At 48.8% G+C, this 27,928-nt stretch overlaps 1 protein-coding gene across 1 annotated transcript; it reads right to left on the minus strand.

Moving 5' to 3' along the window:
* Nucleotides 1-2,931: 2,931 nt before the first annotated feature.
* PRPH2 (peripherin 2) lies at nucleotides 2,932-27,505 on the minus strand. Its single transcript, XM_010369674.2, has 3 exons — nucleotides 26,246-27,505; nucleotides 9,510-9,756; nucleotides 2,932-3,586 (listed from the first exon to the last, which is right to left on the minus strand). The coding sequence occupies exons 1-3, from the start codon at nucleotides 26,824-26,826 to the stop codon at nucleotides 3,374-3,376; spliced, it is 1,041 nt and encodes a 346-aa protein (XP_010367976.1). The 5' UTR covers nucleotides 26,827-27,505; the 3' UTR covers nucleotides 2,932-3,373.
* Nucleotides 27,506-27,928: the final 423 nt, after the last annotated feature.

A 27,928-nucleotide genomic window follows, 5' to 3' on the forward strand; every position in this document is an offset into this window, starting at 1 on the left:
TGGTGATTGCTGCAAACATTCATGGATAGGTTTTTGTACAAACTTGAATTTTCACTTCCCTCAGGTAAATAGCTAGAAGTTGTCCCTTACATCTTAATCCTCCTCTTGACACCATCCTGAGAGCTCAGCATTCTCTAATCTCTAACTTTGCTGTTTACACTTCTCTGTGATGGACAGGATAAAATGCTGTCAGGAGTTAAGGTCTGACATGTTTTTCCCCTTCCAGCCAATCTATCCACTGTGACCTGGGAAGGCACCTCTCTCTTCTCTGGACTTTCATAGTATTCGACAGACACTTTTCTCTTCCTAACATAGTGCTGCTGCCTGCCTGCGCTGTCATTGAGAGCCATCTTTTTAGCCAGTAGTGGATGAAAAGCCCTTTCTTGGTCCACGATTGCCCCTGGCTAAGCTGCAAACATGCTGGCTTAGCATAACAGGTGCCCGAACAAGGAGGGGCAGGGGAGCGTGCAGAGCGGGCACCTAATCTTATTAACCCATATTAAGGTTACTAGGGGTTTATTTACCGGCAGCTCAGTCCTGGGCTTGAAGCATGTGGTAAAGAAGCTGTGGGTTCTGGAACTGAGGCCAGAAATTCCAGGACACAGCTTCCCAAATATTCAGGATAGTCATCACCTGTTTCTTCCCTATGGAGTGAGCATTTTAAAAATGAAAGTCCTAAGGCTCTGTCTTTACCCCTCACCCCCGTCCCAGGGCTATGCTGGCAGAGCTTTAAAAGCTGGCTGGGCCAGGTGCAGTGGCTCACTTCTGTAATCCCAGCACTTTGGGAGGCCAAGGCAGGCAGATCACCTAAGGACAGGAGTTCGAGACCAGCCTGGACAACATGGCGAAACCCCATCTCTACTAAAAATACAAAAATTAGCGGGGTGTGGTGGCCAGTGCTGTAATCCCAGCTAGTAGGGAGGCAGAGGCAGGAGAATCACTTGAACCCAGGAGGCGGAGGTTGCAGTGAGCTGAAATCATGCCATTGCACTCCAGCCTGGGCAGCAAGAGCAAAACTCCATATTTGCAAAAAAAAAAAAAAAAAAAAAAAGCTGGCTGGGTCCCTCAGGAGAAAAGGATTTACACCAGCCCAAGGAAAGACTGAAGTTACACACAAGCAAAAACCTGACAGTAGAGACTTCGTGGGCACTGGTAGGTGACCAAAAGGGATGGTCCAGGTTTCTCTAGCAACTACCGGCTACCTGAGAAGACCTGTTAAAATGCAGTTAACCCTAAGCCTACTCCGAACCAATGAGTGACGTATATTGTAGGGTCAATGCACTCTTGGGCCTCTCAACACTCTTCAGATGCTCAGGTTGTTCACATTTGCCCCTATAACCTGGCCCCGTAGAGACATTTCCCTGTTTGAGGAAATAACGTTTTGGCCAGAGGAGAAGAAAAAATGGCTTGGAGTTTTGCCTAAATTACTACATTAAAATTCCATGTATTCAGCTCTGGTTCAAACTCTAGCAAATGCTGAGATTATTTGGATATAATAATAGTCACTGCTCTAATAGTCACTGTTGTTACAGGTAAGAGATGGCAAGATGGAGTGATGTGATACGCAGGCCATGTTTATAACAATGATCGTTACCAATGCTTCCCTTTAGGGTGGGTTTCTTTTCCTTTTTGGCAAATACTAGCTGTCGTAGGGGATTCTGCGATACATGTTGTTGAATGGGCTTAGTCATTTAACAAAAGTGATTTTCATACAGTATGAATTTTAATATCTATTGACAGCTGTTCACAGCATAGTTACACTTGTGGGCCTAGAGCAGCACTTTCACCAGGGTTCTCAGCACTCTTGAGAGACGGCAAGAGCTCAGGGACCTTTGCCAAAGATGTCTGGCTCAGCATTTTTTCAGTAGGGATCATTCCTTGGCCTCAACGAGACTCAGAAATCTAATTAAACTTGGGACCAACGTCTGACGGGGTGTCCAGACATCTTGGATCTGGTCTTCTGCTTGGGGGAATTAAGCCCAGAACATACCCCAGGCAGCACCAGTCTTATTTTCTCTACACTGAAGTTCTTAGGACAGCAAAGAACCCAAACTCAGTCCAAAGTAACCTATTCCCAAACACCAGCGGTCAGAAGCAGAGGTAAATTATCTACTGTTCCCTTTCTGGTGTTTGCCTTCTGGCTGTAGTCTCCAGCCAGGTAGGAATGAGCTCTCTTGAATATTCATCCAACTTGCAGAATTATGCTGGGCCCTGCCTTGGTCTGGTCACCAGGGTCTGGGAAGTCAGCAAAATCATTCCTTCCCCTGAAAGCTTCTCTTTCCTAAAGAAAGTGAAAACTCATGTATTTGCTAGCTCAGGAAGATGGGCTATCTCAAAGAATCTCCTTAGATGCAGAAGCATTCCAGAAATAGTGTTTTTCAAGATGGGTATCTGGGGGGAAGAAACAGAAGAAGCTCCCGGAGAATTCCTTGCCCTTTGCTGTGGACAATTAGTGTTGTCCATAGGGCTGTGATGGCCACCTGTGTGGGTGTCCCTGGGCCCACCAAGAGCTGAGGCCTGGTCTCCAAAGGGTGGACTCATGTCTGATTGTTGCTCCTCTTCCACAGCAGGGCAGCAGCCTACCCCAGTGCTTCCACAGATGAGCCACAGGAGATCACCCGGCACTTTAGGGGTGGTGTGGTGCTGGGACACGCCAACAGCCCGACTTCCTCAACCCATGGTTCACTCCAGACTCAGTGACTGAGGGCATGTGAATGGGACACAAAAGCAGGCCTTTCACTGTGTTTTTGGTAGGGGAAATAATCTCCTGCCTTGAAATTCTCCTGCTTCATGATTAAAGAATCCTGTTTAGAGCCCTCAATGCCTTAAGAGTCCATTATTCCTAGAAAAGTGTAACTTTCCCCCAACTTCTGGCATTAAGCAAATGGCCAACCTGTCAATCTTGGCATTAAAAAAAAAAAAGACAACATGGCCATTTTTCAGACTTCTGTACTTATGCACCAAGTGACACTTTGGATATAGAGTGAAGCAACATGGAGCTCATAAGAGGTGAATTCTAAAAGGGGAGCAGCCCTCGGATACAGCCAGTGGCTGTAGGGTAGGACTAAATTCGTGTGAGAAAGACGGGTCCTGGGCTAGCCATCTGAGAGAGCCCCTGAGTCACCAGAAGGGCATATCCTAGGGCAGCGGGCCTGAAGGGAGCTCGCTCATTCACATTTTGGGCCAGTCATTCAACAACTGTGTGTCAAATGCTTTTAGGGACCCTAAACTTAAATTCCACCATCAGGGAGAGTCTCTGTGAGATGGTGCCCTCCTTGCGAGATTCAGACTTTCAGAGTTGGACGAGGGGGAGATCCGCGTTTCCTGAGTCCACTATTTCTCAGTGTTCGGGAGGGGAGGGGCCCCAGGGCTCTCAGCCAGCCTCTGGGCCCTGGCCTGTGTCTGCGCCCTCGGCTTCCACCTGGTTGCCCTTGCCCAGCTTCTTCACGCTCTCCAGAAAGGCCTTCCAGGTCTCTGGCACGCTCTTCTCCAGCAGCCAGCCCTCGCTCTCGCTCTCAGGTTCCTCAGGGTTGGACACACGGTCCAGTGACGTCTGCAGATAGCGCAGCCCAATTGTAATGGTCACCTGATGGCGGGAGAAGAGATTTAGAGACAATCTGGGAGAATCACTGGGAGCTGGATCATTAGGAAACCACAGGAGCCTCAAAATGAGGGTCCCAGAGAGGACTCAACCTGAGCACTGTGGAATGTGGATTGGTGACAGCCTGCCCCACGCTGCCCTGCCCTCAGTGCTCAACACACCTGACTCCTCCAGCCTCATCTCAGACCCCTCTCTTCCTCCCTTTCCAGCCACCCTGGGCTGCTTTGGATTCGCCCATGCCCCATACTCTCTCCTCTCTAGGTCTTTACCATCTGCTATGCTCGGCCTAGAACCTTGTTCCTCTCCATGTTCATCTGTTAATTTATCATCAGCCCTTGGTGAGCTCCCCTGCAGCTCATCCTCCCTCCCCACCCCCTCGGGTCGCCCGCATCCCAGGTGCATTATTCCTGGGTTCCTTCACCTTGGTGCCCCTCTACACCCTGTCGCTTGGCACATACTGTGTGGTTCAGTAACTTCTTTGGGTGGAATTAAGAGGTCACCTCCTTTTCTGTATCTGCTGTGTGGTACTGTTTTTTTTTTTTTTTTTTTTGAGACGAGTCTCGCCCTGTCACCCAGGCTGGAGTGCAGTGGCGTGGTCTCAGCTCACTGCAAACTCTATCTCCTGTGTTCAAGGAATTCTCGTGCCTCGGCCTCTTGAATAGCTGAGATTACAGGGGCCTGCTACCATACCTGGCTAATTTTTGTTTTGTTTTTTTTTTTGTTTTTTTTTTGTTATTGTTGTAGATATGTGGTTCCCCCATGTTGCCAGCTGGCCTCGAACTCCTGGCCTCAAGAGATTCACCCGCCTTGACCTCCCAAAGTGCTGGGATTACAGGTGTGAGCCACCGTGCCCGGCTCTTCCATTATTTTGATGAGCACAGTGATGAGTGGATGCTGGTAAAAAATAATTTGGATTTGTTCACTAGCATTCACTGTGTGGCAGATTTGGTGTTAAAATGCCTAGGTTCAAACCCAGTCCTGGCACTTAGCCAGCCTTGTTACCAGGAAACCTCACTTTATTCATATGGTTTGCAGATTTTCAGATGAAGTGGTACCCGCCTTGTGTGGATACTGTGACACTTTAATATGTGTAAAACACACAGGCCGAGTGCATTGGCGCATGCCTGTAATCCCAGCACTTTTGGAGGCCAAGGCGGAGGGAGAATTGCTTGATCTCAGGAGTTTGAGACCAGCCTGGGCAACATAGCGAGACCTCATCTCTACTAAAAATAAAAATAAAAATAAAAATAATTGCTGAGTGTGGTTGTGCGTGCCTGTAGTCCCAGCTACTCGGGTACTTGTGTAGCCAAGATGGGAGGATGTCATGAGCCCTAGAGATGGAGGCTGCGGTGAGCCATGATCGCACCACTGCACTCTAGCAAACACCACCACAGTACCTGGTACACAGTAAAGACCAACAGAAGAGTCAGCTGTAGCGGATCATTAGCTTATTGTTTTCACTTTTCTTTTTTTTTTTTTGAGATGGAGTCTCCCTCTGTCACCCAGGCTAGAGTGCAGTGGCACGATCTCGGCTCACTGCAACCTCCGCCTCCCAGGTTCAAGCGATTCTCCTACCTCAGCCTCCCAAGTAGCTGGGATTATAGGCGTCAAAAACTTGGCACCACGCCCAGCTAATTTTTATATTTTTAGTAGAGACAGGGTTTCACCATGTTAGCCAGGCAGGTCTCAAACTTCTGACCTCAGGTGATCCACCCGCCTCAGCCTCCCAAAGTGCTGGGATTACAGGCGTGAGCCACCACACCGTTTTCACTTTTCTATAACATATTCCATTAGCCACTTGTTTCTATACAAATTCCTGGCTTGCTCTCCTCCACTTCTCTGTATGGCATAGCAAACTCTCAGGGATGAAGCTACTCCCTGAGGGCAGGGATGGCCCTTACTCATCTGGCTCACTCAGAATCCCAGCACCTAGAACAGAATGAGGTGGGGGAAGGCCTCAGTAAATTTCTTTTGAATGAATACTCTGGGACATTTGATAATTATGGTAGTAGATAACAATAACTGAGAGTTTTAGATTTATGTTACTGTCAACTGGAAGTTGAATAAATATTTTTACAGCAGAAAAAGTCACCTCCTCCATGAAGTCCTCTTGATGTGAACGCGTCCACTCTGATTCCCTCCTGCTTTCCTGAAGGAGACTCTCTGCACTGTGAGTTTTGCACTTGGTAATGATCCTCCCTTTCGCTCATAAATTAGACATCATCTCCTGACTAGATTGTGAAGCCTAGGCAGGCACAGCCAAGATCAGACTCCTAACATTAGGCTCAGCTGCCCTTGGCCCATCAGACCTCTGTCCATTAAACGCTCCAAGTAAAAGGGGCATTTGAATGCCCTCTTCCCAATAAGCTGATCCTTGTCTAATGCAGTCCACTAAATTCCTGTAATGGTGGGCCACTGAGAGGCAGCCAATGGAACCCCATTTTCCCACTGACTTTTTCTTTCTTTTTTTTTTTTTTTTTTTTTTTTTTTTGGAAATAGAGTCTGGCTCTGTTGCCCAGGATAGAGTACAATGTTGAGATCATGGCTCATGGCTCCTGGCAGCCTCGACCTCCAGGGCTCAGATGATCCTCCTGCCTCAGCCTCCTAAGTATCCAGGACTACACGTGTGCACCACCACACATGGCTAATTTTTATGTTGGTGGTGGTGGTGGTGGTGTTTTTTTGTTTTGTTTTGTTTTGTTTTGTTTTGTTTTTCCTGAGATGGAGTTTCGCTCTTCTTGCTCAGGCTGGAGTGCAATGGCGTGATCTCGGCTCACTGCAACCTCCACTTCCCAGGTTCAAGTGATTCTCCTGCCTCAGCCTCCCAAGTAACTGGGATTACAGGCATGCACCATTAGGCCCGGCTAATTTTGTATTTTTCGTAGAGACGGGGTTTCTCCATGTTGGTCAGGCTGGTCGCAAACTCCCAACCTCAGGTGATCTGCCCGCCTTGGCCTCCCAAAGTGTTGGGATTATAGGCATGAGCCACCGCGCCTGGCCGTCATTTTTGTGTTTTTTGTAGAGATGAGATCTTGCTATGTTCCCCGGGCTGGTCTAAACTCCTGGGCTCAACTGATCTTCCTGCCTTAGCCTCCCAAATCCTAGCTAACGCCTGCTAGGATTACAGGCGTGAGCCACTGCTCCTGGCTCTGCTGACTTCTTTTATGCCTCCATCTCTGGGGCTCATGAGATCCTCCCATCTTGGCCATCTGAGTACCTGAGCTGAGTAGCTGGGACTACAGGCATGTGCCATCACGTCCAGCAATTTTTTTTTTTTTTTTTTAGTAGAGATGAGGTCTCACTATGTTGCCCAGACTGATCTCAAATTCCTGAGTTCAATGCTTATGAACTTTTATGACTTCTTTTATATTCAGTCTTCTTTTTGTGTGTTTTCAGGGAATGCGGCCATCTAAATTTCCAGCAGTATGTTTCTCTCCTCATTCTACCCACCCAAGACTCTGTGTCAAGGAGTCAGCAACCAATAAATGGTCATGAATATGCTGTGTTTGCCTCAACATTAAAAGAAGGCTTTGGCCGGGCACAGGGGCTCACGCCTGTAGTCCCAGCAGTTTGGGAGACCAAGGTGGGGGATCACCTGTGGTCAGGAATTCAAGACCAGCCCAGCCAACATGGTGAAACCCTGCCTGTACTAAAAATACAAAATTAGCCAGGCATGGTGGTGGGTGCCTGTAATCCCAGCTATTTGGGAGGGGCTGAGGCAGGAGAATCACTTGAACCCAGGAGGCTGAGGTTGCAGTGAGCCAAGATGGCACCACTGCACTCAAGCCTGGGCAACAAGAGTGAAACTCCGTCTCACAAAAAAAAAAAAAGTCGGCTTCCTGGACATACAGTCACCCTTTATTTTCATGTGGTGAGTTAAAGGAGGTGTTTATCAGCCACAGGCAGGATGCACTGGCTGATAGCATTAGGACAGTGACTCATTTAAAGGAATCTTTGGGAATCTCCTCAATGGAAAAAGCTTCCTCACCAAATGTTCCTGGCTTTGTACATTGGGATTTTGAGGTTTGGATTTTCTGCTCTCAAGGTAGCTAAAAGCACGTACCCCGAGTCACCGTGCCACCTCATTTACTAACAGTCTCTCATTCAACACTAGAGCAGTGCCTGGCATACGGGTACATGTTTAAGAAATATCTCTGACCGCACATGGTGGCTCACGCCTGTAATCCCACCACTTTGGGAGGCCGAGGCCAAGGCTGGTGGATTACTTGAGGTCAGGAGTTCAAGACCAGCTTGGCCAACATGGCAAAACCCCATCTCTACTAAAAATACAAAAACTGGCTGGGCATGGTGGTGCACGCCTGTAATCACGGCTACTTGGGAGGCTGAGACAGGAGAATCGCTTGAACGAGGTGGAGTTTGCAGTGAGCTGACATCGTGCCAATGCACTCCAACCTGGGCAACAAAGCAAGACTTTGTCTCGAAAGAAAGAAAGAAAGAAATATCTCTCAGCCAGGTGCAGTGGCACCCACCTGTAATCCCAGCGCTTTGGGGGACCAAGGCAGGAGGATTGCTTGAAGCCAGGAGTTAGAGAGCAGCTTGGGCAACAAGCAAGACCCAATTTCTACAAAAGACTCCACGGAGTGTGACTCAGGGCACCCATTTTCGGCTACTCTGCGTGTGCCTATAGTCCTAGCTACTCAGAAGGTTGAGGTGGGAAGAGCCCTGAGCCCAGGAGTTTGAGGCTGCAGTGAGCTACAATCATGCCCCTGCACTCCAGCCTGGGCGACAGAGTGAATTTTTCTTCTTGTCTCTAAAAAAAAATAAACAATTTAAAATAATAAAAATTAAAAATGAATATCACTTTAACCAAGGAGTGAATTCAGCACACTCACTGAGGATTTGCTTACATTGCAAGCCCTATAGCTTACAGAGGAACTGAGCGTTGCGGATAAGATGAACCGACACATTATTAGACTAACAGGTAAATGGGGACCAGCATCTCAAGAAGCCCAAATCCAAACAGTACCCACTTCCTGAACACCTGCACATGCTGTTCATGTTGCCTCCCAATAGTCCCCAAAGCTAAGTGCTGTCACCCCATATAACAGAGAGGTTAAATGACTAAGACCTCAGTACCAAAAAGTGGGGACACAGGATGAACCTCCAAAGCATGCTAACTAAAAGAAGTCAAAAGTAATATGGGTACATTTATATGAAATGTCCAAAATACATAAATCCAGAGAATAGTTGTCAGGGGTTGGGGGCAGGTTGGGAGGTGGTAACTGCTTCATGGGTGTGAGATTTTCTTGGGGGCTGATGGAAATTTTTTGGAACTAGGTAGAGGTGGTTGCACAACTTGTAAATCAACTAGATGACACCAAATTATTTACCTTTTATAAATCTCACTTTAATTAAAAAAAAAATGTGTCAGTTGTGTGCAGTGCTAACGCCTGTAATCCCAGCACTTTGGGAGGCCGAGGCGGGAGGATCACGAGGTCAGGAGATCGAGACCATCCTGGCTAACACGGTGAAAACCCTGTCTCTACTAAAAATACAAAAAATTAGCCAGGCATGGTGGCGCATGCCTTTAGTCCCAGCTATCGGGAGGCTGAGGCAGGAGAATCGCTTGAACCCAAGAGGGGGAGGTTGCAGTGAGCCGAGATCATGCCACTGCACTCCAGCCTGGGCAACAGAGAGAGACTCAGTCTCAAAAAAAAAAAAATTTAAGTGATGGGAAAGAAACCAAAAACTAAATAAATGAATAAATAAATACAAAAGGTGGAGGCACTGGGTGGGGTTCAAGCCTGGGCTAATCTGACTCACAACCTCACTGAAGGCTGTTTCCAAGGAGGGAGGCATGCTCTCTCCAGGCCTGGCTCCGCCCCCATTAGACGCAAACGGGCCGGAGTCTCTCCCTATCCCCACCCCCAGCTGGCCCAGGGCCTACCTCGAAGAGCCAAACGAGGAGCGTGACGACCCCCATGGAGTTCATGAGGCTGCTGTAGTAGCTGAGCAGGGCAGCCCTGCAGCCACGCACCCACAGGTTGAGCTCCTCGGTCTGGTGGTCGTAACTGTAGTGTGCTGAGTTGTTGGTGATCTGATACTGGATGCAGGGCCTTGGCGAGCTAGGATTGCAGCAGCTGAAGGGGACGCCATCTACCAGGTACCGCCCATCCACGTTGCTCTTGATTCGACTGGAAAGGAAAGAGACAGCTGGAGATGGGCTTCCTGGGCTTCTCACCAGGGCCCACTTCCTCCCATCCCCTGCCTCTGGAAGCCTGGAATAGTCATTCACTCACACGCTTGGTATATATTTGCTGTGCACCTGCTACATGCCAGCCACTGTTCTAGGCACTGAAGACAAAGCAATGAATAAATGCCCCTGCCTTCCTCGACCTTATGGTCTAGAGGGTTGAGGCAGATGGTAATCCAAGACTCAAGTCAATAGGGAATATAGAAATTCACCCAACCATTCTGTGCTGCCAGGCCCTTTCTTGGGGCCATGCCTGGAGGGTAGGAGGAGCAGCAGGACAGGAGCTGTTGATGGACAAGCATCTGGCTGCCACTGGTGACGCCCCAGCTCCCTCACCAACCTCATCTCCCCCTTACATGTCACTGGTGGCTAAGGCCCTTTCCAGCCAGGTGTTTCCAGAAGGCCTGCTCGGGCCCAGGGCCTGTGCAGAGGCAGGGGATGGAGACCCGAGGCAGGCACAGTCCTTGCCCTCGGAGGACTCCACCCCCAGCTAGGGTGGAGCTCCTGACTCACCTAAGGGACACAACTGCAAGCAGGTTCTCCAGGCTGATGGGCAGGGCTCCCAGCATATCTTCTGCACTTCTATATTTTTTTGTATATTTATTTAGAGCTTACCATACATTCACCAGGTTCAGAATTCAAAAGGGATCTTTACAGTGAAAAGTCCCCCCTTCCCCTCGGGCAGGCTGGGTATGTTCTACCTGACCCGGGTGTGATTACCCAGGTGTTTCATGTGTCAAAACTCACTGAGCTGCACACTTGGGATTCGTGCATTTGGCTGGGCATGGTGGCTCATGTCTGTAATCCCAGCACTTTGTGAGGCTGAGGCAGGAGGATCGCTCGAGCCCAGGAGTTCAAGGCAGCAGTGAGCTATGATCACACCACTGCACTCAGCCTGGGCAACAGAACAAGACTGTCTCTTAAAAAAAAAGAAAAAAAAAGATTTGTGCACTTGACTGTGTGCTTGTCATCGAAATAAAAAGTTGCAGGCAGGCGCGGTGGCTCACGCCTATAATCCCAGCACTTTGGGAGGCGGAGGTGGGCAGATCACGAGGTCAAGAGATCGAGACCATCCTGGTCAATATGGTGAAACCCCGTCTCTACTAAAAATACAAAAATTAGGTGGGCATGGTGGCACGTGCCTGTAGTCCCAGCTACTCAGGAGGCTGAGGCAGGAGAATCACTTGAACCCGGCAGGCAGAGGTTGCAGTGAGCCAAGATCGCGCCACTGCACTCCAGCTGGGACGACACAGTGAGACCCCGTCTCAAAAAAAAAAAGAAAAGAAAAAGTTGCGTGTAGGCCAGGTGCAGTGGCTCATACCTGTAATCTCAGCACTTTGGGAGGCCCAGGTGATCAGATGACTTGAGGTCAGGAGTTCGAGACCAGCCTGGGCAACATGGTGAAACCTCATTTCTACAATTAATAAAAATACAAAAAAAATAGCCAGGCATTTTGGTGCATGCCTGTAGTCCCAGCTACTCGGGAGGCTGAGGCACGAGAATCACTTGAGCCCATGATGCAGAGGTTGCAGTGAGTCAAGATCACGCCACTGTAGTCCAGCCTGGGCGATAGAGTGAGACTCTGTCTCAAAAAAAAAAAAAAAAAAAAAAAAGAAAAAGTTGCAGGTGAACAATGTGTTACATAATAGACTTTTAGAACATAATAGAGAGCATAATTGTTTCCAATAGAGATTATTTTAAACAATGTTCACTGAAATGGTCGCGAATCTCTTAAAAGATGTCCATGTTTCGCTTCTAAATAAAATCTCTTTAATACAAAATTAATCCCACTCCTCATCTCTCAGCCTCCAGGTCCTGACTGCTGTGGCCAGTTCCACCAGAGACAGGCTTCATGCATGGACAAGCAAACATGTTTTCTTTTTTCCTGTTCTTTTTTTATTACTGCAAATGAGAACATTATATACATACTATCTTGAACCTTTCTTTTTACCCTTAGCAGTATCTTGGAGATCTTTTTTTTCTTTTTTTTGGCAGGAGTGGAAGATGGAGTCTTACTCTGTCACCCAGGCTGGAGTGCAGTGGTGCACCACCACGCCCAGCTAACTTTTGTATTTTCAGTAGAGACGGGGTTTTGTCATGTTGGCCAGGCTGGTCTGGAACTCCTGACCTCAAGTGATCTGCCTGCCACAGCCTCCCAAAGTGCTGGGATTACAGGTATGAGCCACCGTGCCCAGCTGAGATATTTCATATCTGTCAGTGGAGTGTCCTGGATTTTTTTTTTTAAAGAGCCACATGGTATTCCCATTGTGTGGATGGCACATGGGTCCTAGCTAGTTCCATACTGATGGAAGTTTCGGTTTTCCCAGTCTCTCATTAATACAAACATGGAAATCAGTCATTTTGCATATTGTGACTATATGGAGCAGGTAAATTCCTTGAAGATGGATCCTTGCATCAAAGGGTGATCTTGCCAGATACCTGTCATATTTCTCCTCTGGTCTGTCCTGCAGGGGGCTGAGCGGGGAGGGGGCGGTTCACAAACCCCAACCAGCCATGCTCAGGAGAACCTGTCCTCCACAGCCGCATCCACACTGGTCAGACTTGATCTTTGGAAAACAGTATCTCGGGGTTGTTTTCATTTCCATTTTTCTCATTACGAGTGAAGCTGAGCATCTTTTGGTGTGCTCAAGGACCACGGGTGGTTCCATTTCCATGAACCGTGTTGATTTCCGTCTATTATGATTAAGACTTTCTAGGAGGGCTGCATGAGGTGGCCTGGGTCATGGCAAACATGTTTCCACACGCCCTGTAATCCCTGCCCTCTACTTCATGGGCAGAACACGCTGCCCAGAGACCAGATGGCCCTGGGTGGCATGGACAGCACAGGTCGGTGATAAGAGCAGGACAGCCTGGGTTTACTCCTGGCTTGCCCACATGCCAGCTCCATCCCTCTGGACAAGTTCCTTAACCTCTCCCTGCCTCTGCTTCCTTATATTTAAAATAAAGTTGACACGAGGATTGCATGAAGTGATACATGTGAGAGTGCTTGAAGAGTGCTGGTATTAATACATAGTAGCCATGGGCTATGAGCAAAACCACCTCACTGGGCAGCTGGCCAAGCAAGAGCCACCAGGGGCGGTACTCTGAGCACCTGGGAGCTGACATCAGGTTGTAAGAACAGAGCCCGCCACGCGATATCATATCACGGGAGAACCCTCACTGGGGAGTTGGCAGTGCAGGTTCTACCAGCCGTGGTGAAGAAGCTGTCGGCTCCTTGAGGGCAGGATCGTGCAGGGTACCCTCCGTGGTGGTCCCAACACGGAGCACCTGCTGGCTGGCACTGCCTGCCCACCGCTCAAAGCCCCACTCCAGCCACATGCATGAGGAAGGCAGAAACTGTGTCTTGCTCAGCTGTCCTTCTGCAGCCCCTCGCTGGGGGGCACCAGGCTGTGGGTGATGGAATTGGGGCAGGGGTGGGAAGACAAGCTGGAGCAGTGTGGGAAGGGCCTTTGGCTTGGGCCTCCGGCTCCCCTGAGGGCTCCCTGAGGATGGGCTGTGTCTCCCCTCAGACTGGGGCCCCCTGAAGATAGGGCTGCATGTCCCCTCAGCCTGGAGCTTCCTGAAGACAGGGCTGCGTCTCCCTCACACTGGGAACTTCCCAGGGGCAACACAGGTCAGCCTGGGGCAAAAGGCCGAGCTTGGTGAACGCTGGGACTTGCCTGGGTCACCAGCCTGGGAACCCTTGGGGTCTCTCACTTCTGGAGCTATCCCTCCCCAACTCCAAACATCATCTTGTTTACTCAGTGCTTGCCCTCATTCCAACCACAGATTAAGGCTCCTCTCACCCTCTTAAGACAAAGCCAGGCAGAGGAGAGCGCCTTAGTGGTGAGCCGGCTATTTATATCGCAGCGTGTTTCCCAGGCTATGAATTTCACTCTGCGGTGGGGGAGGAGTCACTAGGGTTTGAAAGGGTCTTGAATAAAATAAGGCCTATGTTCTAGGCCACTCTCCCATAAGTAAAGCACATAGAGCCTGGGAAAATGATCATGTCTGAGTTTTTCTGGAAAAACCAACATAATTTAGTAACTGAATCAAATCAGTAAGGCCAGTCATAGGGCGATGGGCAGGGGTATACCTGATGGGGTCACCCCAAGCAGGACGCTGGCTGAGGGACACCTGTGAGACCTTGAGAACTGGCCTAACCTCTCTGAGACTGAGTTTTCTCATCTAAGAAATGAGATTTTAAACACTTGATGGGATGGTGGACATCAGATGGGGCCATATGCGTAGAGCATTGGGTGCGCACTATGTGTTTAGTATGCTTTGAAGATGGCTTTTTTGGGTAGTGCTGTGGTTTGAATGTGTCCCCCAAAGTTCCTGTGTTGGAAACGTGAGGCCCAGCATGACAGTGGCGAGAGATGGACCTTTGAGAGGTGACTGGATTACGAGGGCTCTGTCCTCATGAGCAGATTAATGCCTTTATCACGGGAGTGGGTTCCTGAGGAAAAGGATGAATTCGGGCCTCTCAGCAGATGTGGCCCCTCCACCTTGGACTTCCCAGTCTCCAGAACAGTAAGAAATAAATCTCGGCCGGGCGCGGTGGCTCAAGCCTGTAATTCCAGCACTTTGGGAGGCCAAGACGGGCGGATCACAAGGTCAGGAGATCGAGACCATCCTGGCTAACCTGGTGAAACCCCGTCTCTACTAAAAAGTACAAAAAACTAGCCGGGTGAGGTGGCGGGCGCCTGTAGTCCCAGCTACTCGGGAGGCTGAGGCAGGAGAATGGCGTGAACCCGAAAGACAGAGCTTGCAGTGAGCTGAGATCCGGCCACTGCACTCCAGTTTGGGCAACAGAGCGAGACTCCGTCTCAAAAAAAAAAAAAAAGAAAGAAAAGAAAAGAAATAAATCTCGCTCTTTATCAACTTTCCAGACTCAAGTATTCTGTTACAGCAGCTCCCAGTGAACTAAGACAGTAAGTCACTGGGCATGAGGTAGTACAGACAGTGAGGAGTGACATGAGGAGGAGACACAGTCCTGTCTTCAGAGACCCCCCAGTCTGAGGCAGACACAGCCCCGTCCTCAGGGAGCCCCAGTCTGAGGGAGACGCAGCCCCGTCCTCAGGGAGCCCCAGTCTGAGGGGAGACGCAGCCCTGTCCTCAGGGAGCCCCAGTCTGAGGGAGACGCAGCCCCGTCCTCAAGGAGCCCCTGTCTGAGGGGGAAATGCAGCCCCATCCTCAGGGAGCCCTAGTTTGAGGGGAGACACAGCCCTGTCTTCAGGGAACCCCAGTTTGAGGGAAACGCAGCCCCATCTTCAGGGAGCCCGGGTCTGAGGGGAGACACAGCCCCATCCTCAGGGAACCCCAGTCTGAGGGAGATACAGCCCCATCCTCAGGGAGCCCCAGTCTGAGGGAGACAAAGGCCCATCCTCAGGGAGCCCTGGTCTAAGGGGAGACACAGCCCAGCCCTCAGGAAGCCCCAATTTGAAAGGGAAACACAGCTCTGCCTTCAAAGAGCTCCCGTCTGAGAGGGGAGACACCCCATCTAGCCAGGTTCTAATCTTCTTCCTGAGATGTCTACGAATTGTTTAAGAAGAGCAAGCAGGTACCTGTATGTAGTCTGTGGGTTCCCTGGGAAGAATGGTGAAGAGCGAAAGCTTGGTGCCAGCTTCTCCCTCAGACTGGGGACCCCTGGCTAGGCCTTCCTGGCTGGTAGTTCCTAGTTCCAAAATGTCTGAGCTCCCTCATGCTCTACCTCTCACCCCGAGATACTACAGCTCTGCTCATCCTGCAACCTTTAAAAGAAGTGTTGTAAACTGACTGAAGACCTCATGTCCTTCCTCATGTGCTGCAGTAAGATGCACAGAGCGGCACTGTAGGAAATGTTCTTGCCACAGCTGAGCCTGATCCAACCACACCTCGACCCAGACTACTGGTTTATGAGGAAATACAGGGAACAGAAGAACAAGTTAAACAACTGCCACTTGACTGCAATTGCCCAATTCCAAACTATGGGGGATTCTGCAGGAGAATCCCAGTTTCTCTTACATACATGGCATGAAAAAGGGGCCAGTTTCCTAGTAAAACAGACAGGAAACCAAACAACAAAAGGCAAAGCATGGACTTGGTTTGGATCCTAAATTGACCAACTGTAAAAAGCATTCCGAGACTATCAGGGAAAGCTGAGCATAGACTGGGTATTGGTTGACATTGCCATTAATTCTGTTGACTCTGACTGGTCTTGTGCTTATGTTCAGCAGAAACAAAAGGGCAAAAAACGAACAAAGCCTCTGTCTGTTGGCGATGCCTACTGAAGTATTTACAGGTAAAAGGAAAGTATACCCAGGATTCGCTTTAGGGTATTCAGAAGGGGAGAATGTGTTTGGGGGAGGGTAGTATATATGAAACAGGCAAAATGTTGATATTTGTTCCTAGGTGATGGCTTCTTGTCTTTGGGTCTTTAGTTTTTGTTTTTGTTTGAGACAGAGTTTCTCTGTTGTTGCCCAGGCTGGAGTGCAATGGTGCAATCTCGGCTCACTGTAACCTCTGCCTCCCAGGTTCAAGTGATTCTTCTGCCTCAGCCTCCAAAGTAGCTGGGATTACAGGCGCTTGCCACGACACCCTTGCCCAGCTAATTTCTTTTTTTTTTTTTTTTGTATTTTTAGTAGAGACAGGGTTTCACCATGTTGGCCTGGCTGGTCTTGAACTCCTGACCTCAGGTGATCCACCCCCATCAGCCTCACAAGGTGCTGGGATTGCAGGCGTGAGCCACCGCGCCAGGCCTGTAGTTCTCAACTGATGCTCTCTTATCTTATTTTATTGCATTTCCAACTTCTATTATAGAAAAAACTCAAGCTTTTACAAAATTAGAGAGTTCAGTATAATTAATTCCCATGTAGCCATCACCTAGCCAGGTGTGGTGGCAGCACACCTGTAACTCCAGCTACTTGAAAGCTGAGGTGGGAGGATCACTTGAGCCCAAGGTCTCTTTAAAAAAGGGAAAAACAGACTGGGCGCGGTGGCTCACGCCTGTAATCCCAGCACTGTGGGAGGCCGAGGCGGGCGGATCACGAGCTCAGGAGATTGAGACCATCCTGGCTAACACGGTGAAACCCTGTCTCTACTAAAAACACACAAAAAATTAGCCGGGCGTGGTGGCGGGCACCTGTCGTCCCAGGTACTTGGGAGGCTGAGGCAGGAGAATGGCGTGAACCCGGGAGGTGGAGCTTGCAGTGAGCCAAGACTGCGCCACTGCACAGGCAGGTGGATCACCTGAGATCAGGAGTTCGAGACCAGCCTGGCCAACATGGTGAAACCCTGTCTTTACTAAAAATATAAAAATTAGCCAGGTGTGGTGCTGGGCGCCTGTAATTTCAGCTACTTGGGAGGCTAAGGCAGGAGAATTGCTTGAACCCAGAAGACAGAGGTTGCAGTGAGCCGACATGGTGCCACTGCACTCCAGCCTGGACAATAGAGTGAAACTCCATCTCAAAAAAAGAGAGAAAGAGAGAGAGAGAGAGAGAGAACTATACATCTCTTTCACTGATCCCTTGCTCTGAAAAGAGAGAGTCAGTGAGGGAGACAGCGTTCCTGGATTTGGCTCCTCCCTCTGAGAGCCTCCTCCAAGTGTAGCAGAAAGTGTGTCCCCCTCTTCCTGGCCCACCCAGGACCACCAGGCCAGGGGAGCGAGATGTGGGAGGTTGAAGCCCAGTGACAACCCCATTTACCACAGGCCCTGCAGAGCCCAGGATGGTGTTTCTAGTTTCTGTGGGGCCACCTCATGATTATTTGAGATGTTGGCACAGAAGCACTGGAATCCGAACCTAATCCATTCATGTTTTCCAACCCAGCATCATCTCTGTCCACTCCTTTCCCTGTCCTTCTGGGAGAGGAAATGGAGAACAAAAAGACAGGGAAAGGACGGGAGCGGTGGCTCACACCTGTAATCACAGCACTCTGGGAGGCCGAGGCAGGCAGATCACCTGAGGTCAGGAGTTTGAGACCAGCCTGGCCAACATGGAGAAACCCCGTCTCTACAAAATTACAAAAATTAGCTGGGCATGATGGTAGATGCCTGTAATCCCAGCTACTCAGGAGGCTGAGGCAGGAAAAGCACTTGAACCCGGGAGGCGAAGGTTTCAGTGAGCCGAGATCGTGCCATTGCACTCCAGCCTGGGTAACTGAGCAAGACTCCATCTCAATTAAAAAAAAAAAAAAAAAAAAGACAGGGAAAGACAGGGAGAAGAGGGAGAAAAGCAAGGTTCCCCTACCCCAAGCAGCCTGGATAATTTGAGGCTTCTGTCACTCAGTGAACACTCATTTAATGCCAAGGGTATACAAGAGGTACTTTAACATCACTGGGAAACAGCAGAGTAGGGTGAAAGGAGCAGAATTAAATCTGGCATGCCGTATAATGGAATATTATTTCACCATAAAAAGGAATGAAGTTCTGATATATGCTACAACATGGATGAACTCTGAAAACACTATGCTAAGTGAAAGAAGGCAGACACAAAAGGACAAATGTCATATGACTCACTCATATGAAATGTCCAGAACAGAAAGTAAATGAGTGGTTACTTAGGGCTAAGGGGAGGGGAGGCTAGGGAGTAAAGCTAAACGATGCACCCTTAGAAGTGATGAAAATGTTCTAAAATTGATTGTAATGTTGGTTGTCCAACTCTGTGAATATACTAAAAACCATTGAACTGCATACTTTTAATGGGTACATTGTTTGGTATGTGAATTATATCTCAATAAAGCTGTTTTTTCTTTTTGTTTGAGACAAGGTCTCGCTCTGTTGCCTAGGCGGGAGTGCAGTGGTGCAATCTCAGCTCACTGCAGCCCCAATTGCTTGGGCTCAGGTGATCCTCCCACCTCAGCCTCCCAAGTAGCTGAGACTGTAGGCACACACCACCACACCTAGTTAATTTTTGTATTTTTTTGTAGGGATGGGGTTTGACCACGTTGCCCAAGCTGGTCTCGAACTCCTGGGCTCAAGTGATCCATCCGCCTCAGCCTCCCAAAGTGCTGGGACTACAGGTGTGAGCCACCACAAGTGGCCGAAACTGGTTTTTGTTTTGTTTTTTTTTTGCCTCCTCCACTTCCTATTGTGTGATCTTAGGCATGGCCCTTAACCTCTTGGGCCTCAGATTTCTCATATGTAAAATGGAGATAATAATACCAGCGGGGCGCAGTGTCTCACTCCTGTAATCCCAGCACTTTGGGAGGCTGAGGCGGGTGGATCACTTGAGGTCAGGAGTTCAAGACCAGCCTGGGCAACATGGTGAAACCCCATCTCTACTAAAAATACAAAAATTAGCCGGGCGTGGTAGCACATGTCTGTAATCCCAGTTACTCAGGAGGTTGAGGCAGGTAAATCGGTTGTACCCGGGAGGCAGAGGTTGCAGTGAGCCAAGATGGTGCCACTGCACGGCAGCCTGAGCAACAGGGCAAGATTGTCTCAAACAAACAAACAAACAAACAAACAAAAACTAAAAAAATTAAGACAAAAACTTTCAGGAGGGGTTTTGTGCAGGATAAATTTGGGTCTTTTCTCCCTCCCAAATGACTTGGCAACATGGTCATAGGCAGGCTGGGGATGGGGTGCAGTCACTGGGCTACTCCCCCGAGACAGAGCAGCCAAAACTCTTGTAAGGCCAGGTGCTGTGGCTCACACCTGTAATCCCAGCAATTTGGGAGGCTGAGGCAGGCGGATCACTTGAGGTCAGGAGTTCCAGACCAGCCTGACCAACATGGTGAAACCTTGTATCTACTAAAAATACAAAAATTAGCCAGGTGTGGTGGCATGTGTCTGTAATCCCAGCTACTCAGGAGGCTGAGGCAGAACAGTCTCTTGAACCCAGGCGGCGGAGGTTGCAGCAAGCTGAGATCGTGCCACTGCACCACAGCCTGGGTGATAGAGTGAGACTCCATTTCAAAAAACAAAAACAAAAAAAAACTCTTGTAAATTCCCATAAAAATATGGAACTGTTTCTACCTAATCTTATTCATTAGATCAGGAACCTTCAGGAGCCAGTCCTGGATCTTAAAGATTCCCCTGAGAAATCTCCAAAACCTGCCCACCCCTCCATGCTTACTGAGGCTATGCACTCTATCCTCAGTTTCCTGGGGGCCCCAAGGTGGGACACAACTGGGGAGGCCAGAATGCAGGCACCTAGCTCCTCCTCTCAGGAGATGGACTGAAGATGCCAGAAGGTGAAGACCTCAACTTTCTCTAGCCCAGTCTAGTGAAGTGCGCACTGCACAGAATGGAAAGTTATTCCAGGGACAGAGCCTGCAGAAATTCCTGGAAATCGTGGCACCACACACTGCCCATGCCCCGTCTGTGTCAGCGGAGGATCCCTGTGCATTTTCTCTAGGCTACCCGTGCTCAGACCAGCTCACTTCTCCTGGGATTGCTTCCCCACAGTCCTCAGGTCAAGCAGGAGAAAGAGGCTCACCCCAAACTCTTTGTTGGCTCATCCAAATTTGATGGGGAGAGGGGAAACAAAAAAAAAGGAGAATTCTGCCTGGCATGGTGGTGGGTGCCTATAATCCCAGGTACTCTGGAGGCTGAGGTGGGATGCTTGCTTGAAACCAGGAGTTCAAGACCAGCCTGAGCAACAGAGTGAGACCTCATCTCTATTTTTTTTTTTTTTTTTTTTTAAGAAAAGAATTTTTTTTCTTTTTTTTAAGGCAGGGTCTCACTCTGTCACCCAGCTGGAGTGCAGTGGCGCAATCTTGGCTCATTGCAGCCTCGACCTCCCAGGCTCAAGCGATTCTCCCTCCTCGGCCTTCTAAGTAGCAGGGACCACAGGTGCATGCCACTGTGCCCTAGCTCTTTTTTGTTTTGTTTTGTTTGTTTTTGTTTGGTTGGTGTTTTTTCTTTTTTTGAGATGGAGTTTCGCTCTTGTTGCCCAGGCTAGAGTAGAATGGCACCATCTCAGCTCACTGCAGTCTCCGCCTCCCAGATTCAAGCAATTCTGCCTCCGCCGCCCAAGTAGCTGGGATTACAGGCATGTGCCACTGCACCTGGTTAATTTTGTATTTTTAGTAGAGACGGAGTTTCACCAAGTTGGTCAGGCTGTTCTCAAACTCCTGACCTCAAGTGATCCACCCGCCTCAGCCTCCCAAAGTGCTAGGATTACAAGCGTGAACCACCTCACCAGAACGGTTTTTTTTGTTTTTTTTGTAGAAGTGAGGTCTTATTATGTTGCCCAGGCTGGTCTTGTACTCCTGGCCTCAAGGGATGCTCCTGCCTCAGCCTCCCAAAGTGCTAGGATTACAAGCATGAGCCTGCACCTGGCCAAAAATTTCTTTTAAAAAGATCTTGGTGGCCAGGAGCGGTGGCTCACGCCTGTAATCCCAGCACTTTGGGAGGCCAAAGAGGTTGTATCACTTGAGGTTAGGAGGTCGAGACCAGCCTGGCCAACATGGTGAAACTCGGTCTCTACTAAAAATACAAAAATAATTAGCTGGGCCGGGCGCGGTGGCTCAAGCCTGTAATCCCAGCACTTTGGGAGGCCGAGACGGGTGGATCACGAGGTCAGGAGATCGAGACCATCCTGGCTAACACAGTGAAACCCCGTCTCTACTAAAAAATACAAAAAACTAGCCAGGCGAGGTGGCGGGTGCCTGTAGTCCCAGCTACTCGGGAGGCTGAGGCAGGAGAATGGCGTAAACCCGGGAGGCAGAGCTTGCAGTGAGCTGAGATCCGGCCACTGCACTCTAGCCTGGGCGACAGAGCCAGACTCCGTCTCAAAAAAAAAAAAAAAAAAAAATTAGCTGGACGTGGTGGCGGGCACATGTAATCCCAGCTACTTGGGAAGCTGAGACAGGAGAATCAATTGAACCAGGGAGGCAAGGATGCAGTGAGCTGAGATCGCACCACTGCACTCCAGCCTGGGCAACAAAAAAAGAGAAGGATCTTATTGGATGATAACCTCCCTCTCCCTGCCCTTTTGCCGGCCTCACCTCTTTGCCATCAGAGGTAAATGCTTACCATTTCTCAGGGCTTGTGATCTCAAAAATATATATATATAACTTACATTTTTCATGGATGGGTTTTGGAGAGCTAGCTTTGTCATATAAACTTACTAAACCCTCCAAAATGAAGCCGTGAAAATGTGAACAGAAAAATGTTTTTAGTTTTCCTTGGAGGTGGGAGTAGGTGCCATTCCACAGTCTCTCATTCAGTCCTTCTTTCATTCCTTCTACCAACTTTAGATAAGGGCTGTGCTCTGGTCTCAGGCACTGCCCCTCAGGCAAACCCAGCTCTGAGCAGCTTTCTGAACATAACCCCAGGAGCCTCACTTCCCTTGTGGGCCTTGTTCAGTGATGATTCATGTAAAAGTCTGTGGGACTGGGTGCGGTGGCTCACGTTTGGAATCCCAGCACTTTGGGAGGTCGAGGCAGGTGGATCATCTGAGCTCAGGAGTTCAAGACCAACCTGGGGGCAACATGGCAAAACCCTGTCTCTACTGAAAATACAGAAAATTAGCCAGATGTGGTGGCTCACGCCTGTAGTCCCAGGTACTCGGGAGACTGAGGTGGGAGAATCACCTGAGCCTGAGAGGTGGGAGTTGTAGTGAGCCTGGATAGTGAGACCATCTTAAAAAAGTGAGACCCTGTCTCAAAAAAAAAAAAAAAAAAATTAGCCCAGTGTGGTGCCACACACACCTATAATCTCAGCTGCTTGGGAGGCTGAGGCACGAGAATAGCTTGAATCCAGGAGGTGATGGCTGCAGTGAGCCAAGATTGTGCCACTGCACTCTAGCCTGGGCAATAGAGTGAGACCCTGCCTCAAAATAACTATTAATTAATTAATTAAATAAAAATAAAAGTCTGTGGGAAATGATAATGTGATCTTCTCTCAGAAAAGGTGGCCCTATCAGGCTGTACCCTTGGAAGGCAGCCCACTGCGGTATGAGGTCACTGGAGGTTTTGAAAAGGAGAAAAGCATTTCAGTTCTAAGAAACCTGTGTGCTATTTATTTATTTATTTATTTATTTATTTATTTTTCTGAGATAGAGTCTTACTCTGTCACCTAGGCTGAAGTGCAGTGGCATGATCTCAGCTCACTACAACCTCTGACTCCTGGGCTCAAATGAGCCTCCTGCCTTGGCCTCCTGAGTAGCTAGGACCACAGGTGCAAGCCACCACTCCTGGCTAATTTTTTTATGTTTTGGTTTTGTTTTTTTGTTTTGTTTTGTTTTGTTTTTTTAGAGTCAAGCTTTCATCATATTGCCCAGGCTGGTCTCGAACTCCTGAGCTCAAGTGACCCTCCCACCTTGGCCTCCCAAAGAGCTGGGATTACAGAGGTGAGCCACTGATCCCAGCCCTAATTGTGTCTTAAGACCAACTTTGTGGAAAGTTAAAGCCAAAGGTCCATTTTTTTCCTGGAAATTTAGCCTAAGGGAAATAAAAGACAGAGACAGAGAGAAGTAAAAGGCTCAAAGATGCCTATTCCAGTGTTATTTATAATAGAGGTAAATAAAAATTTGAATGCCTGCCTAAGCATGTACATTCATTCAGTGGACTTCTTTTTCTTTTCTTCTTCTTCTTCCTTGAGACTGAGTCTCACACTGTCTCTCGGGCTGGAGTGCAGTTGCGTAATCTCGGCTCACTGCAACCTCCACCTCCCTGGTTCAAGTGATTCTCCTGCCTCAGCCTCCTGAGTAGCTGAGATTACATGTATATGCCACCTCGCCCAGCTAATTTTCTGTATTTTTAGTAGAGATGGGGTTTCACTATGTTGGTTAGGCTGGTCTCGAACTCCTGACCTCGTGATCCACCCACCTCGGCCTCCTAAAGTGTTGGGATTACAGGTGTGAGTCACTGCACCTGGCTTCAGTGGACTTCCTATGCAACCATTAAACATGATCATTTTGGACATTATGCAAATGTTATACTATCAGATTACAAAATGGAACACTAAATTGTGTGTGTGTGTGTGTGTGTGTGTGTGTGTGTGTGTGTGTTTGAGACGGAGTTTCCCTCTTGTTGCCCAGGCTAGAGTGCAATGGCGAGATCTCAGCTCATTGCAACCTCCGCCTCCTGGGTTCAAGCAATTCTCCCGCCTCAGCCTCCTGAGTAGCTGGGATTACAGGCATGAGCCACCATGCCTGGCTAATTTTGTATTTTTAGTAGAGACGGGGTTTCTCCATGTTGGTCAGGCTGGTCTCAAACTCCTGACCTCAGGTGATCCACCTGCCTCGGCCTCCCAAAGTGCTGGGATTACAGGCATGAGCTACTGCGCCCGGCCCTAAATTGTCTTTATACTATGATTACACTGTATGACTATGTAAATTGAGCAAGACTAGACTGAAATGTAGAAAAATTAAAGGCATTAATCAAGTTATGGGTGAGAAGCTAGCTTGAATTTGTTTTCCTATTTTGGTTTCTCTTAATGTTACTGCTGCATTTTTTGTGCGTGTAATCGAAGAATTTTTCCCAAGTCAATGGAGTTTGGAAAATTTCCCACCAAGAAGTTGGTACGGGACAATGAAGGAGTTTTGATTCGGCTAAATATTTGCCTGAAATTTTTGAATCCATTGACCATTGAGAGTGGAGTGACCTAGATCGTTCCTTCAGTCTGATACAAAAGGGGACTTGGAGTTACCGAGAGAATTGAATACATCTATCCAAGAACTGACTCTATGCAGGAGACAATCAAGGGAAATGATGGAGGAAAAGATGAAAAGCCCCTTCTCATCTGCTCACAGAGGCTGATTCTACCACCGGCCTCTCCCACTCCCCAGGAATTCCGCTTTTGCCCCTGGCTCTCCTCGGGAGATTTATATAAATCGTGGCATCTTGTGCTGCCCCTGCAGACCTGTCACCTGGGAAGGGCACAGTCCTTTACAATCCTCTCCTGACTGGGGATTTGCAGCAGTAATCTCCATCCACAAGAAAATAAAATCCCAAGAAGTGACCTTCACTTTGACGTCCCTTCCATCTGCAGGGCAGCTAAGCTAGCCATTTGGGCATCATTAATGTTGTTTTGGGCTTCAGACATGTCCTGCTGCTGGTACCAATGCCCTGAGTTCAAGTTCCCTTTGGACTTACTAGCCTTACTCAGAAGAAAAAAAAACCACCCCTAGGAATAACTGAACCCCTAACCTCAGCCAGGTAGGGTCGAGTCGGACAGAAAGAAGAGGTGAGTGAGAGCGGCTGCCTCAAGGCAGGCTGCCCTTTCCCTGAGAAGTCACTCAAGCCCCAGGTTGGTGGGCGTGTTAAGAAGAGCAGCCTACTGGAGCCAGCACACAGGCTGTTACCTCCGACACAGAAGTTGAGAGTCTCTCTTTCACCAGCACCTCCCACAGCCTATCGCAGCATTTTACTTTTACATATGCCAAGAATACTTTAGAAATGTTTTATCACATTGCACTATCATGACTTACTAAGTAAAAACAGCAGGCATTTGATGAGTACCTGCTGCATGCCAGGTGCCAGCCAGGGCTAGGAGGTGACTTCCAAAATTACCTATTCTATTCCAGTGCCTTCATTTAAAAGATAGGCAAACCACAGCGCAGAGTGACTAGTGACCTGCCCAAGGTCACAAGACCTTGAACAACAGAGTCAAAACTTCAGCCTAGATCTTGTGACTTCCCCTTCCCTTGCTCCTTCCAACATATCCAGACAAACAGCTTGGGAATGGATGTTCAGGGTTGAAAGGTTGGAAAACAAGGGAACTAAGTAGGAAATTGTTTCACTTTTTTTATTATTTTTATTTATTTATTTATTTATTTGAAACGGGTTCTTGCTGTGTCGCCCAGGTTGGAGTGCAGTGGCGCAATCTCGGCTCACTGCAAGCTGCGCCTCCCGGGTTCACACCATTCTCCTGCCTCAGCCTCCTGAGTAGCTGGGACTACAGGCGCCCACCACCACGCCCAGCTAATTTTTTTGTATTTTTAGTAGAGACGGGGTTTCACCATGTTAGCCAGGATGATCTCAATCTCCTGACCTCATGATCTGCCCATCTCAGCCTGCCAAAGTGCTGGGATTACAGGTGTGAGCCACCGTGCCCGGCCCCAAATAGGAGATTTGAACTTCTGGGACTGAATCCAGCTACTTTGAATGAATGAGACAAATAGCCAAATAGCACCTCAGTATTTGTGATCGATGAATGACCTCCATCCCTCTGTATAAAGCGGACACACATTCCTGCCTGGCTCTTCCTCCCAAGGAGCTCCTATCCAAACAGCTTATATAAATTGATACCTTCCTCCCACCTTAGCCAACATTAGGTTGAACCATATGAAGTTGCCATTTTTTTATGGGTCAAAGAGGTAGAATATTAGCAGTTTCATATGGTTCAACCTGATACACCCTCACATACGCAGTAATAAGGTGCACACCCAATGGAGAGGAAAAGGCACTGGGTGTGGGGAGAGGTGCTGGTCAGAGGCCTGAGCCTCAGTGTCCCCGATATATTAATAGCTCTGACCCCAGGACTAGAAGCCACTCACTCTTTGACTTCTTTGGAGGAAAAGTCCAGGTAGCGATTGCTGATCCACTGAATCTCAAACCAGTCCCGAAAACCGTTGTTGCCACAGCATTTGAACTCAATCTGCAGCATGTCGATGGTTTTCTTCATGAAACACCTGCCGGGGGTGTCTGTGTCCCGGTAGTACTTCATACCGTTCTTGAGCCCTTGGCCCAGGGTGTTCTCCAGTGAGCCCCGCAGCAGAAAGCAGCAGAGAGCCACGAGGAAGAGGACGATGTTGAAGAGGACACAGATAGCCAGGTATGGCTTCAGCCAGGGCTTCCATCTGGCATACTTGGCCGGGTCCAGGGCATCGTAGCAGATCTTCCCAGCCAGAGAGTTGAAGACACAGGATAGCACCCCCATCCCTATCAATGAGTTGGGCACAAAATGGCTCTCAGAATTATTCATCACATCGCTCCTCTTTCGGAGTTCAATCTTCAGGAACAGTCCTAGGCTGAAGATGATGATACCAGCCAACACAGAGAACCAGTTCATGAGCCAGAGCCCTTGGGCCAACTTGACCCGCTTCTTCTGGTCAAACTTGACTTTCAGTAGTGCCATGCTTGCCAAGCGTAGTCCGGGTTGCTTCCCACGGCACAGCTCCCACCCCAAACCTTAACGAGCCCGGAGGCGGATGACTTAGGGCCTTGGGAAAAGTGCAGATGGCCCAAGCTGTAGGGAGCTGCCCTGGGGGCTGCCCATGTCGAGCCCTCCTAGCCTGGGATCCCCGCAAATGCAGTAGTGGTGGCAGGGGTCTCAGAATCTCAGCTTGAGCAGCGGCTAGTCCTGGTCCTGGGCGTTGTTTCTTCAGCGCCCTTCCCAGCCAAGAAGGGGCAGCCTGAATGCTGCAGATTAAAAGTGGGATCCACAAGACATTTTGCTAATCTCTTTAGCCAGGTTCATCCCATTAGATAAAGCCATGCCACTCTCAAAACATGGTCAAAAGCAGCCTCCAGGTACATGCTGGACCAGAGAGCTCTGGGTACAGCTTGGAGAATCAGGAGCAAAGGGCAAGAATGGCCAAAAGAATGGGCTGTATCTGGAGGTCTGGCTCAGACAGTGCTGCTCCCCAAAAGCACATTTCCAGGCCAATCTCCTTCAACATTTAAAACTTTCTGTAGGTCAAATAAATTGTTATCCTCTTTGAAAAAAGAAATGACAGGGCCAAGCACAGTGGCTCACGCCTATAATCCCAGCACTTTGGGAGGCCAAGTTGGGTGGATTGCTTGAGCCCAGGAGTTCAAGACCAGACTGGGCTACATAGGAAGACCCCGTCTCCACACACACACACACAAAAAAAAAAAAAAAATTAGGTGGGCATGGTGGCACGCACCTGTAGTTCTCCCGGCTACTCTGGAGGCTGAGATGGCAAGTTCACCTGAGCCTGGGGAGGTCAAGGCTGCAGTGAGCCGTGATCATGCCACTGCACTCCAGCCTGGGTGACAGAGTTAGGCCCTGTCTCAAATTAAAAAAAAAAAGAAAGAAAGAAAGAGAAGAAGGAAGGAAAGAAAGAAAGTGACGGATTGTGAGAAAACATTTGCAACTTGTAAAATTAAAAAGTAATATATAGTGGCCAGGCATGGTGGCTCATGCCTGTAATCCCAGTACTTTGGGAGGCCAAGGCAGGTGGATCGCTTGAACCCAGGAGGTGGAGATTGCAGTG

Source organism: Rhinopithecus roxellana, chromosome 4 (assembly GCF_007565055.1).
Source record: "Rhinopithecus roxellana isolate Shanxi Qingling chromosome 4, ASM756505v1, whole genome shotgun sequence".
In the NCBI taxonomy this organism is placed as follows: Eukaryota; Metazoa; Chordata; class Mammalia; order Primates; family Cercopithecidae; genus Rhinopithecus; species Rhinopithecus roxellana.